General features: G+C 52.5%; 3 protein-coding genes across 3 annotated transcripts; 1 reads left to right on the forward strand and 2 right to left on the reverse strand.

The window, feature by feature from the left end:
• Window positions 1-750: 750 nt before the first annotated feature.
• PG997_002341 (uncharacterized protein) lies at window positions 751-3,946 on the reverse strand (the record flags this gene model as incomplete). The annotated part of the gene is made up of 3 exons (XM_066806656.1): window positions 751-3,314; window positions 3,371-3,678; window positions 3,747-3,946. The coding sequence occupies 3 exons, from the start codon at window positions 3,944-3,946 to the stop codon at window positions 751-753; spliced, it is 3,072 nt and encodes a 1,023-aa protein (XP_066673952.1).
• Window positions 3,947-7,191: 3,245 nt separating this feature from the next.
• PG997_002342 (uncharacterized protein) lies at window positions 7,192-9,416 on the forward strand (the record flags this gene model as incomplete). The annotated part of the gene is made up of 8 exons (XM_066806657.1): window positions 7,192-7,494; window positions 7,572-8,118; window positions 8,172-8,292; window positions 8,343-8,552; window positions 8,609-8,847; window positions 8,902-9,022; window positions 9,077-9,303; window positions 9,370-9,416. The coding sequence occupies 8 exons, from the start codon at window positions 7,192-7,194 to the stop codon at window positions 9,414-9,416; spliced, it is 1,815 nt and encodes a 604-aa protein (XP_066673953.1).
• Window positions 9,417-11,398: 1,982 nt separating this feature from the next.
• PG997_002343 (WW domain-containing protein) lies at window positions 11,399-12,235 on the reverse strand (the record flags this gene model as incomplete). Its single annotated transcript, XM_066806658.1, has 1 exon — window positions 11,399-12,235. The coding sequence occupies one exon, from the start codon at window positions 12,233-12,235 to the stop codon at window positions 11,399-11,401; it is 837 nt and encodes a 278-aa protein (XP_066673954.1).
• Window positions 12,236-13,831: the final 1,596 nt, after the last annotated feature.

The following is a 13,831-nucleotide window of genomic DNA, read 5'->3' on the forward strand; positions in this document are numbered from 1 at the left end:
CAAGTGACCATATTCGAGAAGTACTGTCGCTTGATCTGACATGGGCAACGTACTGTCTCTCCTCTAATAAGTGAAACTATCGCGCGCACCATCCATTGCCTTTCCACTCACTTTCTTCCGAGATATGACTGGGATGTATTTTGGCTGATTGGGGCCTATCTAAACCGAGCGCGCGGTGTTCGGCCGGCGTTGAACCCATATCAATGTACCTCCTAATCAACAACAGAACAATCATGGCTTTCACCAATATATCTCAAGCAGCAAGACGATCATGGTTTCCCGGGGTCGAGAAGATGCAATGACCTGAGGAGCTGAGCATGCACTCCAATGTTCTGTCAACGTAATTGAGGCTCACATCCATGCATGCAACAATTTCCAGTATTTCAACTAAAGGGGGAGTAACGGCAGAACAGAGATCTGAGAAACTAAGATTTTAGAGCCAATTGCATGGTTTGTTGAGTAAGCAGGCATAGAACACAAGTCAAAAGTCACGAGAGATGGCACAAGATAGAGCAAGTATTTTGAACAGAAGTAAATAAATAAGATGTACTCGGTTTTGTTCCTACACGGAGCCTCCGTGGCAACCGAAGTGGTATCAAAAGTACAATGACTATAAAGAAAAATATGTAAAAGATTGAGGTTATCCAACCCGTTCCACGCCACCCACCCAAGACCGACCGACCAATTCTATTTTGGTTTTGTCTATTATCTATAATTGTTTTTCACATCCATGTTATGACATGTGATGGTTTAATCTTCCTCCTCGATGATGGTCTTCTGGGCGACGTAGTAACGCTCGCCGCGCTCGTCCTTCTCGTGCTCAATGGCGACCTTGCTGAGATGGGTGAGGATGTTCTCCATCATGGTGTCCTGCTTGGAGCGCTTCTTGCGGCCGAGGTTGTCGAGGGTGGACCAGTTGGTCATGGCGTAGTAGAGGATACCGATGACGATGACAACAGCAATGGAGTAGAGCCAGATGACGACGATGGTGACAATGTCGACGGCGCCGTTCTGGGACAGCTTGGGGTTCATGGACCAGGCAGTCTCCTCGCCGGTACCGCTGAACCAGCCGAAGCCAGCGAACAGGGAGGCCAGGATATCGACACCGAAGATGGCGGCGACCAGTTGCCACGAGGGGTAGGTCTCGAAACCACGGGTGACGAAGATGAGCCAGTTCTCGGTAAGAGCGACCTGGAGGAAGAGCATCTCCTGGATACCACCGTAGTTCTGGATGAGACCACCGCTGGGGAGCCAGAGGGTACCGCGCAGGATCCAGGTACCAATGGCAAGCAGAACACCGAGGACGATGGAGATGATCCAGATCTTGGGCAGCTGCCACTCGACAGGGCGCTTCTCGAAGTGGGCGTTATCGTAGGCAACAGCGATGGTGGCAAGATCGGCAAAGAGAGCGATGAAGACAATCAGGTCAGCGCGGATGGTCTCGTTGATGATGACCATGGAGGTGACGAGGTAGATCTCGAGATGCAGGCAAAGAGCGATACGGTACTGGATGTAAGCCTTCATGCGCTGGAAGATTTGACGAGAGATCTTGATAGCGGAGACGATAGTGCTGAGACCAGGAGCGAGGAAGACGATATCGGCGGCGGCCTGAGCAGCTTCGGTAGATCCTTCGACAGCAATACCACAGTCGGACTTCTTCAGGGAAGGAGCATCGTTAACACCGTCACCAGTCATAGCCGTCAAGTGACCGCGTTGCTGAAGCATCTCGACGACCTGGTACTTGTGTTCGGGGAAGACTTCAGCGAAACCATCGGCACGCTCGCAAAGATCGTGCACACTGGTGCCAGGCATGCCAGAGTGAATAAGCTTGTCAGAGTTGTAAACCTTGGAACCGAGGTTGAGCATGTGGCAGGTCTCCTTAGCAATGGCAATTGCATCACCAGTCAACATCTTAACCGAGATACCAAGAGCCTGGGCTTCAGCAATAGTCTGGGCGGTGTCGCTGCGGGGAGGGTCGAAGAGAGAGATCATGCCGAGCATTTCCCAAGGGCCATCTTCCTCTTGGACAGCGACAGCGAGCGAACGGAAACCACGGCGAGCGAGTTCAGTGGCCTTCTCACGGAAGAGCGTAGCCTGCTCCTCAGTGCAGTTGGTCAGAGCGAGGACAGCCTTGGGGGCACCCTTGGCACAAGTGTAGCGGACACCCTGGTGAGTGCAGACGGCAGTGATACGCTTAGAGACGGGGTCGAAAGGAGTGAACTTCTCCGTCTTCCAGCCTTCACTGATCATCTCCTTCGCCTTGGGGTAGCGCTTGAGGGTAAGAATGGTGATCTTGTCAATGGGGTCGAGGGCCTTGATGTTGTGAGACGAGGCAAGAGCAGCGACAGCCATCATCCAGTTGATGTCGACGCCCTCCATGACGAAAGGCTCACGGACGGACAGCTGGTTAGCAGTGAGGGTTCCGGTCTTGTCAGAGCACAGGATATCAACACCAGCGAGGGACTCAATAGCAGTGAGCTTCTGGACAATGGCCTTCTCCTCAGCCAAGTAGGCAGCGCCGACGGCAAGAGTGGTAGTGGTAACGACAGGCAGACCGACCGGGACACCGATGATGAGAAGAATCAGGGCGTAGTGGAGCAGGTTGATGGAGCTATCGGAGGGGAGGGCGATGTTGAGGTTGCGGTAGAAGCCACCGATCCAGGCAACGAGAATCCAGAAGACGACGAGGACCAAGAGACTAGCACCGATCGAGTTCATGATGGCCTTGAAGTGACCGGAGTCCTTCGCACCCTGAACCAAAGACGCAGTACGTCCAACGAAAGAAGCCTGGGCACCGGAAGTGACAACACCGTAAGCCTTGCCGCGCTTGCAACCGGTAGTGTAGTAGACAGTGTCGGTCATGTACTTCTCGACAGCGAGGGATTCTCCGGTGATGGCAGACTGGTCAATGGCGACAATGGCGTGGCCGATATGAGGAGTGCCTTCGTCATCTTCGGGGTCGCCCTTCTTCTCGGTTCCGCCAGACTGAGCACTCAACTCAGCCTGGTACTGAGCCTGACCATTGGGGTTCTCGTAGTCGCAGATCAGGCGGGCATCAGCAGGAACAACGTTGCCTTCTTCAATGATGACGATGTCACCAGGGACAAGTTCACGGGCTCGGATCTCTTCCTCCTTGCCGTTACGGACGACGAGGGCCTTCATGGCGATGTCACCCTTCAGACTAGCGACAACATCGGCAGCTTGCTTCTCCTGGTACCAACCGACGATGGCGTTGAGCAGCAGGATACCAATGATGATACCAGCGTCAAGCCAATCCTGGAGACCGAGGGCAAGGATGAAAGCAACTTCCATGACTGCACGCTATTATTAGTAAAAAGCCCATATGGGTGATCATGTTGGGGGCGCTTACCATAGAGAACCGGACCACGGAAGAAACCGATGAACTTGAGAAGCATGTTCTCCTTCTCGGCGGCGAGCTCGTTCCATCCCGACTGCTTACGTCTCCGCTCAACCTCGAGGTTGTCAAGACCCTTATGGAGATCGGTCTTGACCCATTCAGTCGGTGTCACGAAGTCGCTCTTGGAAGCCGTGTTGGCTCCAGATTTGCCGCTCTTCCAGAAGGCCCACCACGGCGCCTTCTTTCCTTCGCCGGAGAAGTCTTCCTCCTCTTCATTCTCCGCGTTGGGATCCCGATAGGTATCAACGAAACGAACCAAGCTGCGAATAGTCGGTCAGATTGGAGCCGCAGACAACCGGAGTTGGATGTGGGTAGAGAGGGGACTTACGCCTTGTACTCATCCATGTACGGGTTATCGCCTTGAGGGTTTTGTTTTACGGGCTGGGGTTCGACGTCGTTGTTTCTCTGGCTCTCCGTGAGGAAGCTTCCCGACTCGAGATCGGCACCTTCCTCCATAGCGGCGGCGGTGTATTCGGGGTTGCTCTTGTGGCCACCGAGACCTTTCAACTTCTTTAGATTAGGTGCCATGGCGTAACAGTCCAGCTGTAGGAACAGAAGAAGAAATCAGGAGCAAGCAACGAAAGCCGAAGCTACGGGAGTACCACGAGATACCACGGTATATACCAGTTAAGAGGTTCAAAGAGGAGGGAGATTGGCGGAAGGTTGTAGAGTAGAGAAGAGATTCATCCAAACGTTGGATGAAGCCGATACTTATAGGAAGTCGGCCGCCATACCGACGATGGACGGAGAGCTGCCGCAACTGCCATGTCTTGGCCCGTTTCCTGTGAAGCAGCCAGGATCCTGCGCAGTTGCAGGGGAAACTCCACTGGCGCCAAATTGATTTGGCGGGTATTCAGGTGAAGGCCCTTTTCTGGAGAGCGAAGGCGAGATGGAGATCTCATTCCACAGCTAGGGTAACTTCCATGATGGGACGAAATGTCCCGCAACTAGCCTATCAGAGACTTCCATGCCCAGTAGCACTACTGGGGCGTCTCCGACAAAAAAGTGAACACGATGTAGCGTTGATCGGTTTCGCGAGGCTAGTTGGGGCTACCGTTGAAATTAGACATGGGATCCTCCACACGCCAAGTGAGGTAGTAAAAGACAACCGGAGGTGAAGCGATCTGAAAATGCCTCACCACGGACGAATAAGCGTCGGGCGAAGGCCCAAAATCTCTTCACGCAGTTGCAACAGCTCCGGGCGATCACGTACCCCTGCCATGGTTTCAGCATCGATGGAGCTTGAAACAGCGCTATACAGCGGCTCTATAGCAGCACGTGACCGGGTGAGATCAGGCCCCAGGCAGCCAGGGAGACCCATACCCCCAATCTCGCGCCCTCGTTACTTCAAACTCGGTCACGAACTGCGAGAGTTGGAGGGTTGGCGACTCGTGAGTTGCGTTGCGTGTGCATAATCTAATCGCACGGGGGTTCTCGCATAGAAACATGATCTCCCGATGGAGCAGAAACAAATTGTCGGCAAGTGTCCCTGGGCATGCCGACCAGCCAATGACATTGTGATAGCTGAGGTTTTAGCGGCGCCAGACGCTAAGAGGGAATAGAAGAGATGATCCTATTTTAAAATAGATAAGACATGACGGAAACTGCCAAGCTCCCTGTGTCGACGAGCTGCGTCGAGAAATGACTCGTCTCGAGTCGTCTAGAAGCAGCCGCGAGAGCAAATCTTCTCCGGCGTAAGAGAAAACGTGCCGGCACGCTGTATACATTACTTGCTAGTGGAAATAATGCATGCCGCTTGCCGTGCAAGCTCGGGATAGTGGCAACGGGGCAGGTTCTGGGTTCCTGACTAGTCGGCCTCGGGCCTAGGAGAGTGGGCTAGAGTCGACTCAATCGCGTTATGGGAAGAACAGCTCTTACTAGGATGTCATTTCTCCGCAACTCCGTCCAAGATGGATCAGGGCGACGAAAGCAGGTACCCGGTTTTGCTGGTCTCCATAAGCAGGAGATTGTACAGTAGTCTCCGACCACCGCAAGCCCCGGAAATAAAACCCAGAAAAGCCTCAAAGGCCTTAAAGCGTGGAAGCTCACCGAGGCCAGCTCTAGATAAACGGAGCGTTATCGAGCGGGCCAATGTGTCTTGGTAGCGGGGCATCGGCAAGGGACGGGAATTAGAAGCGAGGCAAGCTGAGTTGGCCACTCTCCCACTGGCTGGCAAGGAAGACGCGTTACGCTCTGACCCGCGCGGTCTCATCAAGCTCTAGCTTCTTTCTCCAGTGCTTAGTCCATCGTCCGCACGACTTCGGTCGAAACTAGGGCCCTCCTTTTTCTCTCCCAATCCCTAGGGGCCGGCATCGCATCTGAACTCGCCTCCAACTCCCTCGTGGCATTGCGGCTGTATCTCGGGCACGGCGTTGACAGTGTTGCTTACCCTTTCTGGTGACAATTTGGCAAGTGAATCCCGGATGATGAAACATTCCGAACATCAAACATCATCCCCCTTGGCGATGAGGGGTCGCGTTGGAGGTGGACATGAGGCCCAGGTTGGAAAGGAGCTGCAGAAAGCTTGTCGCATCGTGCAGCCAGTGCCAGCCGCGAGCGACGAGCTCAGACCGCGCTCTACAGTATGTATGTGCTGGTTATGTGGCATCAGGTTCCTTGGCCAAAACAGACCGTAACTCCTTGGACAAAGGCAATGCGGCCGATGATATAATTGACGACCAGCGGCGTCGTGTGGATGGTAAAGAACCCTCCAAAAGGTATACAGATCGGCAAGTCGGCCAAGACGCGTGAGCGTCAAGCTCGTAGGACCTTCGTTTTGATCACCTGCCACCCCATGCTACATGCCCAGATACTAAATCTGGGGAGCACATCGCGGCAAAAGGAATAGGGTCTGGGGGTGTGGAGTAAGAGGAGGGCCGTTGTCTGCGTGTCGTCTTGACCGCTTTGTTTCTAGTCGACCAAGGGGCAGATGTGACGAAATGACGATGTTTCTCGTCGTTCACGGAAAGATCAGCAAGTGTCCGCTTGATCATATGCTTGGCTCGTGTAAGAAATGGAGAAGCTTTCGACAAGGACGTCAAGAGATGGATGATGCGCGAGCCAAGGTGAATCATATCTGCGTGTTGCAATCTTTATGCGGTGGTATTCTTGGAATACACTAACCAGCTGCCGTTGATTTGTGGTTGCTTCCAGACAATACGTGTATGAGGCCAATATGTCGCAAAAAGCACGCGAAGGACTTCGGGACCAAAAATAGAAAGCCCATTGGGGTTTCCTTTAGGTAAGGGGCATCACGGATACCGATACAGGAAAGGAGTCGAACTGGGCAAAGCAGCTTGGGGTTACCTGCAGTCCATATAAGCAGCTTTACCTTAGGTAATCTTGAACGAGGGCTTGGAGCCTTGGGCTGCCATCTGAATGGGAGCACTCGGGATGGTATTTTGGGTTTAGGCGACAGGCAAGGTGCTTGTTGGGCAGGCCAATTGGATTATTCACAATCAATGAACCCGCCGTCGCGGTGCTTTCAGGCTCGCAGGCTTCAATGTTTGGTTCCACTGATTTCAGCCAATCAGGCAAATGGAGTGCTGAGAGGAAAAGATTGGGCTGATAAGATAAGCGATAAGCTCGGAACCTCGAAATTTTGTTTTGTAGGAGGGACAAACGAGTGCTGTAGGCCAGGTGGGATTTTACTGCGAAGCCGAGATACACCAATGCCCAATTGCACGACTTGTCGCTGAAACGAAGCCGGATTCTATTTTTAATATCAGCCCTTGCATTTCAGGCTGCTGCCAGCAGCACTTCGACCACTCGAGATGAAGCGCAAGTTAGACGAGAACGACCAGCCGGCTGCCACCGAAAATGCTGAAACCGCAACCGCCTCACCCACGCCCGCCGCAGACGCAGGGACGACGGCCACTTGGGAGAGCCTCCGTCTCGACTCGCGCCTTCTACAAGCCATCGCCAGTCAGAACTGGAAGAGACCAACTCTGGTGCAGAGCAAAGCAATTCCCTTAGCCCTCGACGGTCGCGATGTACTCGCAAAGGCGAAGACCGGCTCGGGCAAAACCTCGGTCTATGTTCTTCCTCTCCTAGAGGCTATACTCAAGCGCAAGCAGGTATGCATCTACCCCTTTTGTGTTGGCTGTGCAAGCCCGGCGTTTTGGTCCGTAGTGTGCTAACTGACAGACTACAGACGACATCTGCACCTTCGACGACAGCACTCATCCTAGTTCCCACGAGGGAACTGGCAGACCAGGTGGTGAGGGTAATCGACACTTTTGCCGCCTTCTGCAAGGATATCCAGACTGTCAAACTCTCCGAGAAGCTATCCGACGCTGTCACCCGAACACTTCTATCGAACCTACCCGATCTCGTAGTAGGCACCCCTGCAAGGGTTCTACAGGCTATCAAGAGCTCAGCGCTACCCCTCGACGGCCTCAAGCACTTGGTATTAGATGAGTCGGACCTGCTTCTCAGCTATGGCTATGATGAGAACCTTAAGACCATCGCCTCGACGATTCCCAAGGGAGTACAGACCATACTCACCTCGGCCACCTTGACATCTGATGTCGAAGCCGTGAAAGATCTGTTCTGTCGCGACCCTGCGATATTGAACTTGGAGGAGAAAAACGACACGGAAGGTGGTGTTGATCAATTCTACGTAAAGTGCGCTGAGGACGAAAAGTTCCTCTGCATTTATGTCATCTTCAAACTGCAGCTGATCAAGGGGAAATCCATTGGTATGTTTCTGACATGCACCTATTCGGCTACGCAGACTAACTCTTCGCGCCAGTATTTGTACATGACGTGGATCGGAGTTATCGATTGAAGTTGTACTTGGAACAGTTCGGTATCCGAAGTACTGTCTTGAACTCAGAACTCCCCATCAACTCTAGGATTCACATCGTACAGCAGTTCAGCCAAGGCGTGTACGACATTCTGATTGCATCGGATGAGCACGAAGTCCTGGGGGTGAGGACGAGCAGCAAGAAGATGCTGAAGAGCAAAAAGATGGCGAAAGCGCAGACCGTAAAGATGATAAGAGCAGCAATCCGCCAAAGAAGAAACGGAAGGCCGCAAAACGCGACAAGGAGTATGGTGTGAGTCGCGGTATTGATTTCAAGGGAGTTGCGGCGGTAATCAACTTTGACCTTCCCACGTCCTCAAAATCTTAGTAAGTCTGGCAAACAATTTGCACGCTTTCTGCAGGCCATTTTTAACAGTCAACAGTACGCATCGTATAGGCAGGACTGGGAGAGCTGGCCAAAATGGCATATCTTTGTCGTTCGTGATCCCAAGCAACGAATATCGCAAGCACATGCCCACCTCGATCGAGTCTACGGAGCATGACGAGAAGGTACTGGCAAAGATCACGAAACAACAAGCGAAGAAGGGCAAGGAGTTGAAGCCATACAATTTCGACAAGAAGTCACTTGACGCGTTCCGGTACCGTATGAACGATGCTCTGCGTAAGTTCGGTGGAGTCTATTACCCTTTGACTGTCTGCTAATGCAACGTTTCAGGTGCCGTAACGAAAGTGGCCATTAGAGAGGCTCGAATCAGAGAGTTGAAGCAGGAACTGGTGAAGTCGGAGAAGTTGAAGCGGCATTTCGAGGAGAACCCCGCGGAACTTCAGCACCTGAGGTAAGCACTACGTGTCTAGCTTCTCTGCACCTCCGGAAACTAATATTTCTGCAGACACGACTCCGAACTGAGGGCAGCGAGACTACAGCCTCACCTGAAGCAGGTCCCCGATTACCTGCTTCCGCCAGACGGCAAGAAGGCCGTGTCCTCTCTTAATGTTGGATATGTGCCTCTTCGGAAACACAGAGACGGCAAAGACCGAAAGGGTAAACCCAAGAAGGGCAAGAGGACCTTTACTCGGAAATCGGATCCGCTCAAGTCATTCAGGGGCCGGGGAAAGGGTAAGGGTAAATGAGCGTCAGATGTCTAGCCAATAATGATACCATTGCAGTTTCTGCAGACCATAGTGATTCTCGACACTGTTCTCTTTGGCAAGCGCGTAGCCATATCGTAAAGGCCGTAATCTCCAAATTAGGCCCGCGTAAGAACTGCTGGGTTTCATATTGATGGCGTCCATATTCGTATAAGAATTGAACTTTGCCGTACGACTACTTCAGTCATCGTAAGATTTGGATGAAAGGTCGGTCGGCAGTACTAGAATGGCAACAACAGACCGATTCTACACCATACTTGTACCCATGTTATGTTCGAGTGAAATAACCCGTATGGTCAGCTGGGTATGTACATAGGTAAGGACGCCAATGCTGTGACTGGCCGGAAGGTCGAGGAAGTATTTTCCGGAGTTATTTCGTTCCGGCGGCTCTGTTTTTCTCGGGGCACTGGACTGGGGAGCAATGACGGCACAAAACGTACCTGAGTAACTCGAGTAGCTTGCAATGCTTCGAGGCGGTTCCTCCAAGACTAAGTAGGTACTTACGTCCTGACCAAGGAGAACTGCAGATATTTGCAGTTCGAGCCTGCATGACACGAAATAGTCCATTGCACTGTACCTGAATACTGCGTGCTCGTACTTGGCAAGTCAACAGTTGTCGCCAACGTCTGATCGAATTCAAGAGCGGAATTGACGCCGGAATGTTTAGTAAGCATTTCCGCTCCATGGCTAACGCCCCTCACCACACATACGGTAAGGAGAATGATTGGTGGTCGATCCAGCCCCTGGACTGGATAATAGCACCGAGCAACCCGCCCGAGGTTCACATACGGCATCAGCGGTTGTTGCTCACTGGCAGCTCTGGGTTTGTATGGCTAGGAACGTGGACATCAATTGATAGATGGTAACTGTATGCACGCTCGGAGACCAGCCCTGGAATGACAGAAGGTCCGATACAATCACCTGTTCCCATTCCGATTACGGCGGCATGGTATTGGGTGGGCAGCATACATCCTGCTTCTTAGACTGACTTACTCAATATCGGTGTTCCCGGGCCACTTGCGGCTTACCAAGGTCCATAAACTCGCAATATCGATGGGCTCGATTTCTCCCACTATGGTCGATCTCGAGTCTCCTCGTATTGGCTGAACAGCGATCTTTGCAGCCGGGATTACCTGAAAGTCCGAAGTGCGAAGGGACGTGATATTGACCTCAGGACATCCCCGGTGGCAACAATGCCTAGCTAAGCAATGCGATTAGGGGCCTAGATCCTCACATTTCCGCTTGACGGGAATTCGTCTCCAACTTCCAATAGCAGCTAGAATAAACATTGAAGCACAGCTATCGAGGACATACATGAAGCTACTTAAACAAGTACAATTCGCCTAGATAATTGCCGGTCAGCAAGACATTATTATACCTATGCCCAAGACGGAAGGAACAACAACAGACCCCATCCATATCTCCTGCAGTAGCAAGCCATCAGCGATATATGGCCAGAACTAGATTCACTGCATGCATGCATGAGTGGTGCGAAGCCTACGATAGTCCAAAGGAGACCGTTTCCATGCAGGGAAGCAATGGAATAATTAGTTAGCCGGCCGGGCCTAGGAGTAGACATGATTGCAGGCCTTTGGCATCAAAACGAGGGTCAGTGATTCATCCTCTTCAACGAACGTCTTGTCCCAGTGAGCCAACCTACGTACGATGCAAAAAATACCATCTGAGTTCGGCATGCGACATACTCCCAGGGCACATATCGCCATTAATTACCTGGCATAGCCGACATATACGCCTGTGATATCACGTTGGGCAGGTAGGCAATTGCAAGTTGATTTCAAAATCTACAGGTAGCTTCTTTCATTCATCAAGATGAACCCACTGCTATACACACATACATAAATCCAACTAAAGCCCAGAGAGCCCGTAAGAGCGAGCCGTTTCTATATTACCCTAAGATCAAATCCTGATGTTCCACGCTTTGGTCATGGAATTGCATCAAACGCCGTCCGCCGTATACACAATGAAAGCATATCAACCCGATTTTGTGCGTGGTGATTCGCTCACTAACCCCGAACGCCGTGAGCCTATATGAGTCGGCTCAATCAATCCAAGAGCCACGCTCTGCGCTTCTCCTCCTTCCTCGCGCGCCTCTTCTCCTTGAACTGCTTGAGCTCCGTCTTGCTGGGCTTCTTGCCGGAGCGCTCGGCCTTGAGACTTCGGCCGTCGTGGGAATTGGCAGCGGCATCTACGTCGAAGAACGCGTTCATTTGTCGCCGGGACTTGGACTCATCGTTGTGCTTGTCGGGGTTCTGGTCGTCGGCTTGCCAGCGACCGGTAAAGCGGTTGAAGGATCCTATCGCGGCATAGGCGGCCTCTGTGCTGGGGACTGTGGCCTGGCCGGCTTCCGGACCTTCGCTGGGCTGGGCATACCACGCGTTGGGATCGTAATCGCCGTGGATGGCAGGGTTGTATCCTCCGGCGGGCGGCTTCTCGTTCTTGGGCAGCTCCGGGACGCCAGGCGCAGAAGGCGCGGCAGGCGTGGCGGCAGGAGCACTTGCGTCACTAGTCCTGGTCCTTGGGTTCTCCCACGTGCTTTCGTTCGTAATGCGATTGTAGAAGAAGTAGGCCTGATGTGTCGCATCCCAATGATAATCCCAACCATCATCTTCCGACTCTGGTACCGGTTCGCTAGGTAGGGGAGGCGCGGAGGCGCTTTGCGATGCCTCTCGTGTCGAAGGGTCTGGCGAAGCCTCGCCCGACTCTCGCGACTCTGTGGACTCGGCGGGTGAGGCTGACGGGGTGTTCGGCTTCGAGGGATTGGCATTTTCCGCCTCTGTAGGCTGAGGGTCGACGTTTGCTTCGAGGACCTGGTGTGGTTGTGCCTTGGAGGTCGAGGGCGCAGCCTCGTCAGGCTTGGGTGAATTGGTTGCGGAAGTCATGATCACTTTGGGGTCTCCGGGGTTTCCGACAACTTATATCATGGGTAAATCCTGAGTCTGTTAGCAGGGTGTCATGTACAAATCACAAGGGTGATAAACATCATATCCGGCAGCACTGAAGATGGACCAAAAAAGCCCGTACGATGATGAAGTGACCAACGCCAGTCAGCCTTCTCGCTGTTTTGGTGGATGCTTGCTCAGCCAGGTCTCCAGCGCGTGCTCTGCGGAATAACGTTTACTAGTCCGGTGACTTGTACTGGAAGAATTGACCTGGAGTCCAGGTAAAAAGGCCCTACCCTAGGAGAGATCAAGTGCATACATCAAATGGATGCGCTAGATATGATGATGCTGAACGATGGCTATGATTTTGGTTATGGTTTCCAGATCCCGCTTTCTCGAAATCGATGGAAGCCAAGGAGAGCGAGCCTTCTAACGTTCCATTACCCAGAATCAGAAATCTTATCGGCTTATCGTCCAACGTCAGGTCCAGGTACAAGTGGAAGGTCTCGTACCTACTTCTTGCTTGCCCCGGCGCATTTCGCAACGATCGGCTTCGGAAAATCCATCATCCAACTCTCTCGTCATCACACCTCCAGCCCGGCACCTCCATCTCGAAGACGGGAACGGTGAGTGGATTTGGCTTATCCACACACGGCTCCTCCCGATCTAACATGATGCAGATCGCATTCCATATCACACTTTCTATCACACTTCTCCGATCACTATCATACATTGCCACCCAGGATCCATCTGTACTGTCGCTCTCCAACCTGATTGTCTTCATTTAATAATCTCCGGTGCTGCCTTCCGTTTTGATATGCCCGCAGCTTTTTTCATATGCATGAAATATTCATGTGACGCCTCCTGCGCTGTATGTCTGTCAAGTGCAGCTGCAACGGACATACGGAAAGTACTGCGTCAACAGCGGCATCCCCATGTCTGCAAACACAACCTTACCTAAGGACTGCCGCTGAAAGGAGAGGTGACTAGCATCTGACGTGGTCCCTTGAGCGTACTGTACGCCAAGCTCTACCACCCGCCTGCGCTCCCGTCGCTTACGCGCTCGTTTCCGGTGGCTGCTCCATTGGGCTGAACATTGAAGTGAAGACACCGTCGTTCCACGTTGGTGGCTGGCTTCTGCTAGTCCTGTTCCAAGCCATCTTGTACATGCGGCCAATTCTTATCTCTACATACAGGTAGGGAGGCAACCAGGTAAATGCAGCCACCGTTCTTGTACGACGTGCCGTCTATGGGCAATTAATCAACGAATTATCGTCGCTTGCCAACCCTTGAGTGAGCTAATTTTAGTCAGGCCGTATTGCATTCTGCGCTCCCTTGAGCAGGCCGGTCTGCTGGTGTGCCTTCACTCGCATTGCTGAAGTTGCTTTTCTGGCTCGGCAAATCCCGAGTATAGTATCTTGGAAGCCGATCAGCCAGCTGCTGAATGCTTTATTTCCTTTCGATACCCTGACAGAGAAAGCTCTTTGCGATACTGCCTACCCAATAGCAGTGGCGAGGAAGTGGTCGATCTTCTAACTCTTCTTCTGTTTGAATATACCGACCCAGCGGTTCTCAAGCAGCTTGACCCGACCGGTA

This window comes from Apiospora hydei, assembly GCF_038363865.1.
Source record: "Apiospora hydei strain CBS 114990 chromosome Unknown utg000003l_segment0_segment0, whole genome shotgun sequence".
NCBI classification, from domain to species: domain Eukaryota; kingdom Fungi; phylum Ascomycota; class Sordariomycetes; order Amphisphaeriales; family Apiosporaceae; genus Apiospora; species Apiospora hydei.